This window comes from Conger conger, chromosome 15 (assembly GCF_963514075.1).
Source record: "Conger conger chromosome 15, fConCon1.1, whole genome shotgun sequence".
Classification (NCBI taxonomy): Eukaryota; Metazoa; Chordata; class Actinopteri; order Anguilliformes; family Congridae; genus Conger; species Conger conger.
Window position 1 is genome coordinate 22,960,430 of NC_083774.1, and position 12,497 is coordinate 22,972,926.

The 12,497-nt window shown below is 50.0% G+C and overlaps 1 protein-coding gene across 6 annotated transcripts in view; it reads right to left on the reverse strand.

The window, feature by feature from the left end:
- LOC133110948 (unconventional myosin-IXAa-like) overlaps positions 1-12,497 on the reverse strand; it is a 146,352-nt gene that overhangs the window by 62,385 nt on the left and 71,470 nt on the right. For 5 of the 6 annotated variants that reach the window (XM_061221075.1, XM_061221076.1, XM_061221073.1 and 2 more), the window contains exons 5-8: positions 10,701-10,800; positions 8,447-8,500; positions 4,037-4,134; positions 3,339-3,465 (exon numbers count right to left, since the gene is read on the reverse strand). In XM_061221075.1, coding sequence (XP_061077059.1) covers positions 3,339-3,465; positions 4,037-4,134; positions 8,447-8,500; positions 10,701-10,800 — 379 coding nt within the window. The remainder of the gene's footprint in view (positions 1-3,338; positions 3,466-4,036; positions 4,135-8,446; positions 8,501-10,700; positions 10,801-12,497) is intronic. The other variant, XM_061221074.1, reaches the window with a different exon arrangement.

Below are 12,497 nucleotides of genomic sequence, written 5' to 3' on the forward strand. Positions count from 1 at the left end.
CTGGAGAAATCACACTGTTACTTATGAGTCAGTGGATCACTGCGACTGTGTCCATCTGTCCAGCAGGGTTTGGTGGGGTGAGCCCACTCTAATTAACACACAGCCCTCAGCTTCCTCTCGTGCCACCGGCTGTGCTCAGAAGCAGCTGTCATGGAGAGCCATCAAAGCCTCGCTCTCCTTTCGCCTGCGTGCGCCCCCGCGACCTCCCATGCCGAATGCGCACAGAGGGGCCCCACAACGCACGTCCTGAGGGCCCTGGCCCCCGTGAGGGGCGCTGCACGCCATCACCCCCGAGGACCCGTTTCCTGCCTCTCTCTGAACCCGGCCTCTGCAGGAAGGGCCTGTGGGTCTGCAGGAGCAGCCTCTGAGGGCCCTGCGGAGCCCAGGCCCCGGCCCCCCCGGTGTGAGGGGGGGTCCCTGCACTAATGCGGCATGGGGCCCACAGCCCGCTCTTCCAGGGATCACATCCGTGTCCCACAGGGGATGCATCCCGTTTGGAAGCGGCCATCCGTCAGCAGCTGATCTTTCCTGGACTGCTGAACGTGACTGAGAATGAGCCTGTCAATTTCACATCCTGGAAACTTTACCTCGGGTAAGATTAGCTTCATTTGGGGAAAAGAAAAACAAAGAACTCAAAATTGGCCGGGACTTGAGTTTATTTTTTTATTTCCCTTTTTACCCCAAAAGAACTCGCTCTGAGGCGAGAGAGTGACCGGGGGCAAACACAGACAGCTGGCAATAGCTGGAGGAGAAACGGGCCTTCCTTTCACAGAGAGAGCGAGGTGTGTGCCGTATCGAGCTCACACACACACACACACACACACTCACTCACTCACTCACTCACTCACTCACTCACTCACTCACTCACTCACTCACTCACTCACTCACTCACTCACTCACTCACTCACTCACTCACTCACTCACTCACTCACTCACTCACTCACTCACTCACTCACTCACACACACACACACACACACACACACACACACACACACACACACACACACACACACACACACACACACACACACACACGCACACACACCTGCCATGGCCCCGCGGCAGGGGAACCTGCACGCCACGTGACATCATATGACCTCAGTGCCGCGGAGCTGCCTGGAATAACACGCGGAGGAGGAGTCAGCCTGACAGCCTGCCGCATACCTCCACATCTGGCAGGACTGAGCCCCCAGCCAGCCCGCTTCCTCTGCCATACTAACTGCTTCCACTTATTCAATTTACCCTGTTTTGAAGCGTTTTTTTAATGTACTTTCTTTCCTTGTTGTCTTTCTGGTGCCTCTCTCTTCAGAAACCCGAGAGGCCGTTCAGCACTGTGGCTGAGGGTCTGGAGCTCAAATTCATCTGCTGATCGAACCCCACCCTGCGAGCTGGATACGAAAACTGTGCATCTGGTGTTTGGGGAAAGGAGTGCGCCCTTCCTAAAGCAAACAGCCGAACCAGCCCGTCACCCTCCCCCTGGCCCTGGCCGCCTTGTCACTGAGTACGCCACCGTGTCACTTCCTGGGATGAAACCTGAGACGAGTCGAGCACCTTTCAGCACCCAGGACATTCCTTCCCACAATTCCCTATTCTTCCACAACAGGCTCATCTGGATCCCACCCTAAACGAAGCTTCTGGCACATACTGCGTGCACATGTCTGTCGGCTCCTCTCTGCATCATCTGAAACCAATCGCTGCGATGTCCTCTGGCATTTTAACCAGTATCACAAACAAGTACTTGGACTTTTAGTGGGGACCAGAAGTTTTTAGTGGGGACCAGGCCATTTTCTTTACACGTACATGACTTTTATCACATGATGTCATTTCGATGAATCGGCGTCTGTTGAGAGGAAGGGGGCTGATGCCGACAGAGGCCTGAGCGCGCTCTGTAACCACTCCAGCTCATCCGGCCTCCAGACCGAGAGTCAGTCTGTCTGTCTGTCGGGTGTCACCTCGGGTATTTACAGGAAGGCCACGCCACTTGGGCCGGGCAGGGCTCAGACATCTGCCATTTCAAACAAGAATGTGCAGGCTTTTTTTTCTTTTAGTAATGGACCCGTTTCCCTTTCTGATAGCATGTGGGATTCATTTATCGTGGCTGACCGGGCTCTCATGCAAAACCACGATGGAAGTCCTCCTGTCCACCTCTGCCGACGAGGCTTCCTCTCGCAGAGATAAGAGGATATTCCTCAGTCAAACGTAATAACATGCAGAGAAATATACAGAGAAGTCCAAAGCACTGAATACTAAAGCCTTGCAAGTACAAACACAATACACCACAAAAAACCACAAACCCTACTACTGCTCATTTACAGCTGTGTGCAGGATGTATGTGTGTGTGAGAGAGAAATTACCACAAAGTAGGGGGAAAAGGAGGAAGTTAGCAGCTGAAACAGGAAGTGGGGAGCTACAGGACTGGCTGATATTAGACCAACAACCAGCGCTTTTCCCACAAGCCTCCACAGGGCCTGCAGAATGTCAGGACAGCTACACGGATGAAAACTGGGGAAAACAGTTCCGAGAACACAACAGCACATCTGGTGAAAAAGGGCTGTTCTCAGGAAACAAGATCAGCGCATCAACTTTTCCTCAGGCTACAGTCTAAACGTAAAAAAAAAAAATCATAAAAATGAAATGAGAAATGGTCTTATGACTCAATAACCCAGCCAAAGGCATCATACATAATTATAAATGATCAAATTATATGTTGCATGCAAACCAGACTCTTATGAAGGAATCCCATTTTCCATCTATCACTCCCTGGAGAGGCGACCCAGAGAGTCGCAGACACAGCTGCCTGGAGGCCATAACGCAGAATCAGCACTGACTGACAGACAGGGGGTCATTGTCACAGCTCAGTCCCATTCATCTACAGTCACGTCATGCAGATACACGATCACATTTCAAATCTTAATAATTCATTATTATTAATCAAATCATAATTAACATCTCAAATCAGCACTTGTAGGATGTACCTTCACCAGTGCTTTTGAAGCTTATCAATTGAAAATGTGAAGTAGAAGAATTCATATTTATTATGGCGAATATATCTATATATACAATGTTCTGACAGAAAAATCTGGTCAGGTGGGCTCCTACCATTACCCTTGAACAAGGCCTGGTCTCAGAACTGGAGTAGCCAGGCACTGCACTGTGGCTGCCCACTGCTCCTAAGTAACTAGGATGGGTCAACTGTACATCAGAATGTGTTCTTACAGACAATGCCCCAGAGGCGGAAGGCTGGGGGCGGTCACTGGGGGTTTGATGGGGTCATTACAGGCACAGGAGCTGTTTGTCTATAGACTGCAGGCTCAAAGGCTTGTCAAAGGTCTCATACCTCGAGCAGCTCCGACACTATGGGCAGCACTTCAGGGTTGCAGATGTCGATGGAGTCGTCCCGATAGGTCTTCTTCTTATAGCGGATGTTCCCCAAGTGAAGGATGGCTGACAGCAGAGAGAAGATCCTGCACAAGCGAGGGGGAATCAAAGCGTGTCAGACGTCCCTAAGACAAAGTGCTGTCACTCTGGGCTTCAGTCACGCGACAGCACACGTGCATGTGTGTGTGTGTGCGTGTGTGTGTATTTACAGTACCTGTGTCAGAGTGCATGTGGGTGTGAGTATTTATAGTCCCTGTGTCAGAGGGCGCGTGTGTGTGTGTGTGTGTGTGTGTGTGTATGTATACAGGTGATATGTCAGAGAGCATGTGTCTGTGTTTTTGTGTGCATGCCTCTGTGTGTATGTGTAGGTGCGTGTGAGTGTGTGTGTATGCGTGTGTGTATGTGACTGTGTGGGTATGTGTGTGTGTGTGTGAGTGTGTAGGTGTGTGTGTGTATGCGTGTGTGTATGTGTGTGTGTGTGTGAGTGAGTGTGTGTGTGTGTGTGTGTGTGTGTGTGTGTGAGTGAGTGTGAGTGAGTGTGTGTGTGTGTGTGAGTGAGTGTGAGTGAGTGTGTGTGTGTGTGTGTGTGTGTGTGTGTGAGTGTGTGTGTATGCATCCGTGCGAGCGTTGAGCGCACAGCGACTCGTGAGGACTCACTGTCTTCGTGTGGTCGGCAGGAACCCCACCATCTCCATGGCCAGCTGCAGCCGCTCAAAGTCATGCTTCAGATCCTCCCCCTCCACCGTGAAGCAGTCCTGCCAGTTTTAACACCAGGGGGAGAGGGTCAGAAAACCACAGCAGACACCGCTGCATTCCTGGGGTCTCTCCCGGGAGCTCAGCCTCTGCACTTACCCCGTTTAACCCCACAGGCCATCCCCACTCACTCAACATTAAGGAGCCATACCCATGTGTGCCAACATATCACTGCCCTCCCCACTGATCCCAGATCAGGGGCAGGCGTGACAGAGGAGCCACTTCAGGTAACCTCCACCAGGTGTCACCTGAGCTAGACTGAGCGATATATATCGTATATTTGTCGTCATCATGATATTTGTCGCTCTCACAAAAAACCCATCGCAAAAGACTGCTTAAACTGCGATGAATAGGATATATTTAAATTGATGTTCTGTTAAATTGATTGGCTGTTCATGTGCAATTTGTTCAATAAAAGCATATTGAGACTAATGTTTTATCGGCTATTCATTGCCTGGTACACTGCTTTTGTTAGCAGTGCAACTAAATCAGAAAGACATTGCGCACTATTTGTTTATTCATCGCAGGTCATATCCGCAATATTCAACAATGTTATCGCATATCCCACATTTCCCCGTATCGTGCAGCCTTGATCTGAGGATGAGCGGGACACTGCAAGGCTCGTCCCACAATGCCCCTCTCTCAGCGACGGTGAAGCTCAGCGACTAGGGGAAAGCGCACATTCCCGCTCACGGTCAGCTGTCAGTGCCGTCCGGAGCATCTGACCCGTCTCTCCCTCAGCACGCCCGCGGGGCAGCGGCGGCCCCCTGACCGACCGGGCGACGCACACTGACGCGGTTGTTTGGCGGTTTGGCCGAAGCGAGCCGGGGTGCCACACGGCCCAGTGGGAGGACACATACGATGGCGTCCGCTCCACTCTCAGAGCGGAAAACACAGGCTATTTTCTATCCACTTTGTGGAAATTTGGCCAGGAGGCAAAGAAAATAAGCAAAGCAGTCATTTCTGATGGAACTGAACGCATTTGGGGTGGGGTGCAGGGGGGGGGCTTTGCTCAAACAAAGGGTTGGTAGTAAATAGACAAAATTCAGAAATTCTTATCCTCAAAAACAGGAGGGTGCAACGAGTTCTCTTATGACTTATTCGGAGCGAACGCACCCTGTCGAAAGCTTTGTCGACTTGGCTCCCTTCCAGGAGAAACAAAAGGTAAGAGTAGCATTACTATTAATGTGATTCAAATCAGATGTGCGAGACACGTTCCTCATCCTCAGACTGGAATCTGCGAGGAGAGGAACTGCACAGCATTCCGATATCACACCTCAGCCTCCGCCAGGCGCGGGGTGAAACTTCCTAAAGGGGCGCTGGCTGTCACAGAACCTGATGCTGTGGTATTCAGAAAATGTCGTGAAAAAAGTTGTGAAATAAATGTATGAAGCAGAGGCGTTAAACAAACGGGGCTACGCTTCAGAGCCGGGGGGGCCATTACCAAATATCACAGACTACATTAGTTATTTAGCTGACACTGTCATCCAAAAGTGATAAGAGTTGATTATATTGTTGTTGAGATATTGTTACTTGTATAGGTATTGTTATTTTTTGTATTCTAGCTGCAATTGTGGTATACTAGTTTGAAAGTTGATTGTACTCTTAAAGTGTTCTGATTTTCTGCATGTTTACACTAGGACTCGGAACTATACTGTCCTCTCAGGTCCTCTTTGCACTTGTTCTAGTGTTTAATATGCACTTTGTTGTACGTCGCTCTGAATAAGAGCGTCTGCTAAATGCCATGTAATGTAATGCCATGTAATGTAATGTAATGATTAGACCATGCAGGGGACAATCTCCCCTGGAGCAACGTGGGGTTAGGGGCCTTTCTCAAGGGCCCAACAGCTGTGTAGATCCTAACATGGCTACACCGGGGCTTGAACCACTAGCCTTCCGGGCTCCGGCCTGTAGCCACTAGGCCGCAGGCTGCCCCGGTTCTATCTGGGTGAACGGATCCCAACACTCAAACCAGCGCATGCTGTGTGTGGAGGCGAGGGCTGCTGTGTGTGGAGGCGAGGGCTCCACCGAGCCGCTCCAGCGGCGATCCGCTCCGTGTTTACCATGGCAGAGCCATGTTCTGTGCCTGGCCGCCCGGTGAGTATCACACACCGGGGAGAGGGAGCAGGCACAAAGGCTCCTGAAACCAGATCAGCCTTGTCAAGTTTGGGCCGCTGCTCTCCCCTCTTTACGCTTTCGGGGAGAAAAGGAATTCTGCTTCTGTTTGTTTAGCTTCCTTTCAAATTTCCAGAGTAGGAAATATAAAAAGGGTCATTTCTCAACTTTAAAGTTGTAATTTCTCACCAATAAAAATACTGCAGACTTGAGACGTTTAAAATGCATTTAAGAGTCTGAAGTTTGTAATGAAATCTCAGGGAGGACTTCACAATTGCTGGGCTCTATTTGATTCGGATGATAATAACCATCATTTCATGCATTTAACACCACAATTTGAGAAACCAAAGACACAGGACTCAAACTGGCGTAAGAAATCTTGGAAATTCACCAATCCCAGGACTCTGTAGGCTACTAAAACGTTGAAAACATATGCACAGTATGCTGACTGCTGTAAAATGATTTTAAATGCACACACACAAATTAAATGTATACTGCAGATATATGAGTACATATGCATTCTAAATATATACATATATTACTTATGTATGTGTATATATACATGTATGTGTGTTTGTGTATACTATATACAGTATATATACATACATAGACATATAAACACATGCATACGTACATACAATAGAACCTCATAATACAAGCTGTTTTAAAGTCAAAAAATGTTTAATGGACCTCACTAACAGGAGTTATTTTGCATGAGAACGTTCTTTCTTGCGTTATGTCGCTCCCCTAAGATGGATCTCAAGATTTTAGATGGATCCAATGTGCAGTTACTTTTTTTAGGTTTTCTTTTAATCAATGGAAAGTGTGAACAGCTGACGTTTACTCTTCACTTTTGTGTTCAGCGTTAAAAACAAAGAGAACTGACGTGTGCTGTAAGGAGCATGAAAAAGGCATACTTGCTAAAACTACAGCAGGGTTCAGCAGACTGGAAGCTCTAAGGTTTGTATCTGAGGTTCTACTGTATGAATAACGTCTGCATATACCTGCAGATTATTCCCATTGTGAGTCCACACTGAATTATTCATACTTGTTCAAAAGCAGAAAGCAGTGACGTGTGGTTATCCCTTTGCCAACAGAATAACTTACCGTTTCTCCAACAAACTAGTCATTAACTTACACTGTTGGCTGTCTCAGCAGAACGCGAGTAATGGGGGTTCTCACTGCCCCCGCAGTGTGTCGAGCACAGAGCAGAGCGAGAGAGCATGCCACACACACACACCTACACACACACGCACACACACACACACACACACACACACACACACACACCTACACACACACACGTGCGTGTACACACACACGCACACTCAACGTGCGTGTACACACACCAGCGTTTTCACCACAGCAACACCCACCACCGAATGAATCACCACAAAATCAAACACAAAATAACACCCAAACCACTTTTTTTGGTCATTGGCTTCTTGTGTCAGCCTGTGTTTCTTTGACTGTGCTCTCTATTGACGAGGGGGTGTCGGGGGAATGGGTGGTCTGATGACTACAGGAGTCTGGTGATTCGGGGAAAGACTAGAGTTCCTATTTAAAGCAGAAACATATACAGTATATAACTCTAGAAGTCTACACTGTAGTGCTAGAAATTAAGGACAGCTAACTGACGGTGATAGACATCCTCTGACCTCCTTTAAAGGTCAGAGGTCACACAGGCCTGGTGGCGGACAGGTGGTGTCAGGAAGTGCTACGCTGTGCCTCCATCCCACAGGAACAGCCCTGGGAGAGAGAGACACAGCAGAGAAGGGATGGGGTAGGGCGGCATTGGTCTAAAACAACTACTGCATGGCTCCATAAGCAAGCTCACAGTGCAAAGGAACCTTCCCCTGAATAAAAGCACATTTATTGCCACATTATTCAGTCTATCCTAAGTGTTTGCTGGCAGGGTTCTGGGGGTATAAATAGAGGGCGCCGGGTCTCCGCACACAGAGAGAGGCAGGCTGTGTGCGGCACCAGCCCAACACAAGAAGTCACAATGACCAAAGCAGACAGGGAGGAGGCGGGAGGGGCGGTGCACTGCGGCGGACAATGCACAAATAAAACCGCTAAGTACACAGAGAGCGGGAAACGGGAGGGAGGGCGGCGCTCCGGCTGTGCGGAAACGTGCGTGAAGCGCTGTGGAAAAGCAGTGCTCCATCCCAGCAGCACCCACACCCAGGACATACTGACCGGTTCACTCTCATAGTAACTTTCCCAATGCAGCCTGAGGGGTTTCTTTGTCATCTGGAAGTTAAGGTAGACCGGGTTAGGAAGCATTACTCACACACACACTCTCACACACTCTCACACACTCTCACACACTCTCACACACTCTCACACACTCTCACTCACACTCACTCACACTCACTCACACTCACTCACACTCACTCACACTCACTCACACTCACTCACACACACTCACTCACACTCACTCACACTCACTCACACTCACTCACACTCACACTCACACTCACACTCACACTCACACTCACACTCACACAGACAGACACACACACACACACACACACACACACACCACTGACACATATACACACACATATGGACACATGCACACACACGCACAGGCAGACAGATGAAGCATGCTGTTAATATAAAACTCCTAGCATGAACTTCCGACAAGCACCAATGCGCATATACAGTAGATGTATAAACACACACACACCTACACACGCTACAGTAATACATACAAAAATACAGATGCTCACACACGCACACACACACATGCACTTACGCCCAGTGAGTCATCAGCATGGGCCATACAGTAAGGCTCACGTCTGTGTTTGGCTAAAACAGCTCATTAAACGGCTCAGTCAAGCTTTGCCTGTATGTGCTTACACAACATGTCAGGGACAGAACCAGTGCGATTAAAGGCAGTGCCTGAGAACACTTCCCTTTCCTTTACCATACACAAACACAAAAATACACACTGTGGTTTGAGAATAAGAAAACCAAAAAATCTGCCCTTCGAACAGACGGTTTTACTAATAAACCCCCGCCCCCCCCCCCAAAAAAGGAAACAGAACTGCTCAGTGCGCTAGGGCCTGCTGTTAGACACAAGATGGAGAAGTGAGGGGATGTGACAACAACACAGAAACACGGGAGGAATTCTGGCCCGCCTCAAACTGGGTTTACACTTCTGTGGAAGCAGACGGGCTACGGTGTGAAAGCCACCAGCCAGGCAACTGACAGCACAGAGACAACTGTCTGGAGGATGAGATCGGAGGCATTTTTCTGCAACATGCAGAATATTCCTGAATGTGTCTGGAGTGTCAGGCTGAAAACACAGTAATGTCTGACTGCCGTGCTCAGCCGCAGAGCTTTGAGTTTCTGCTCCAGAGAAGAAACAGATTGCCTCTGATATCCCACAGTGACACGCTGAGCCTATTCTGTGTGTGTGTGTGTGTGTGTGTGTGTGCGCCTGGAGAAGGTTTGTGTGTGCATGTGTCTGTGTGTGGCTGTGTGTGTGTGTGTGTGTGTGCCTGGAGAAGGTTTGTGTGTGCAAGCGTCTGTGTGTGGCTGTGTGTGTGTGTGTGTGTGTGTGTGTGTGTGGCTGTGTGTGTGTGTGTGTGTGTGTGTGTGTGTGTGTGTGTGTGTGTGCCTGGAGAAGGTTTGTGTGTGCATGTGGCTGTGTGAGTGTGTGTGTGTGCGTGTGTGAGTGTGTGTGTGTGCGTCTCGGTGTGAGACTCTGAGGGAGCAGCTCAGACACACAGGCACGGGGGCTCATTGGCTGCCAGATGTCTGACACGGATGAGCGGGTGCAGAGTGGCACACCTCACACACGACCCCACTGTGTGGCAGGCGGCCGCCCCACTGACAGACACGCACCGCGTTTCCATGGAAACCAGGGCGAACAGGAACGGCGGTGTGCTGGTTTTGTTACAGAGGGGATAGGGCCTCTCTTTAAAAAGCTATGCTCTGTGTGCTGAGAGGAATCAACAATGGAATCAGTTTCCTGTGCTGTGCTTTCCTCTTTCCTGTTTGTGAAGCGAGAGTGAGCGTAGCGTGTCTGCGGCCAAACAGGGGCCGCAGGGAGAGGCAGGCTGCACGCACACCTACCACACACGGACACACACACACACACTCACAACCAACACGTACGCACACACACACCACTGACGCATACTCAACACTGAGACACACTCACACACTCACCACTGACACACACGACCAACACACACACAAACTGTACACATTACTCTCTCAGCACAACGCAGTCACTGGATCATCAAGGCTGGGGAGGGACTGCTGGTTTAGTGAGAAGCACACAGCACAGGGACCCACAGTCACACTCTGACACAACCTCTGCCTCACTTCCTTCAGACAAGGCTTCAGGGGATACTGGCAGGGGTTTAATGGTAAAAACACAGCGTGTGGGAGCAGAGCGGGTGAGAACGTGGTGAGGAGGAGGCGCAGGGAGCCCCACCTGGTTGAGGTAATGGTACTCTTCAGGCTTCTTCAGGTGAAAAGCCGTCCTCTCCTCTTCACTCGCCCCGGCCAGCAGGTAATAAAAAACATGGTAGTTCCTGAAAGACAGAAAGAGACACGTAAACACAGAAACACAAAAACATCTGGCCGTCTGTGAGGTAGAGAAAGGAGAACAGCAAATCGCATTCAGCCGCGTCAGTCAAACAGCCGACCAATCAAAGCCGCCGAGCCCTGTCCTCGGCCCGCCCCCTGCCTCGCTCTGGGGGTCCAGTGTACAGCGTCTGCTGCACACAGAGCTCTCGGGCCAGAGCTGGGGTGGGGGTGCAGGGTCAGGGGGGCGTAGTGAGCACCACAGCTGCTGAGATGGGGCCTCCTCCTGTGGAACGCTCTCCCACTGCCCCCCAGCAGCGGTGAGGGGGCCACGGTGAGGCATCCATCTCCGTAAAGGCCCCGTAAGTGCACCCAAAACCCAGACCCCCCCCCCCCGCCTCCACCGGGAGAAAGCACTCGCACGTGCATCTTACAAGCCACAGCTGAGTTACCCGCCTTTTAACAGCACAAAATGGAGTCGATTCCACTTTCAATTATTCAAATTAGCCTCAAACTAGCCTAAACCGCCCGGTTACCATGCTGCCAATGTTTTTGGTTTTTTATCGCCGCAAATTCTGTCAATATTTACCAAAACATTCAGTCTGACTTGATGACGAATTGAGAAAAGAAACGCGGTGACGAGGGCTGGAACAGTCGGTCGCTGTGACTAACGTGTTTACACGCCGGGCGCCGAGGCTGGCCTGGTCACGGACGTGACGCAGGGGGACGGGGATGACGGATGCTCGGTGACGGGAACGTGTCACCAGCCTGTCAGTGAGTAAGCACGGGCAGATAGAGGGGTCTGGTGAATGCGCGGAGGTCTCAGCTGCACGGCGGGGTAAACGGAGACCCTCTGTGACAGCACGGCGGACTGGATGATGGATGGCCTCTGGAGGGAGGTGTAGAATTGGGGAGAAGACCGTGGGTCCGCCTGACCTCGAGAGCACTTTACTAACAGTCAGGTAATGAGAGCAGTGAGTCTGGAGGGATTTGAGCATTTCAGGTCTTGCGACAGGACACACTTTCATAAACAATAGTCAAAGCCATCTGTGCCTATACACACATCAGGCCTGTGTCCTTATAGCTTATTACAAGGCCTATCTACCTCGTGTACTAGACATGTGTTCATGGCTTTACAACTAATCATATGTGAATCATACCTAATCAAAATCGATTATATTGTTTGTTCTATGACCTTGTTATGCACTTTTTCGTACGTCACTTCGGATAAAAACGTCTGCCGTCTGCTAAACAAAATGTAATGCAATGCGTCCTCCCAACCAACCACCGATTAAACATTGAGGTTAACTCAATAAAAAAATAAAATAAACATTTGGATGCTTCAGTATAAAAATATTGGACTGGCCACCGTGGTCAACTCTGAGACGCTGAACTGGCAGCACACAGGAAACAGGAGCAGGAGTCGCAGTTACTTCCTGTCCTCTGGGAGAAGGTTCCAGTGCTACTCCAGTGGAGTTCCTCTGCTGCCTGACTGAAGCTCTGTTTAAGTTACTGCGACTTCCTTTTTATTTTCAACATTTCTTTACTCAAAATGTCTATCTTTACTAACACCGTGTGACCGGGTGATTGAGCGCCTGATTGGCCGGCTGACTGACCGACACACGTGATTTGGGCGTCAGCCTGGAGGGAACAGGTGGTAGTACAGTGGGGGACGGGGCCCCTCCAGTTCTCTCACGCCCTTACA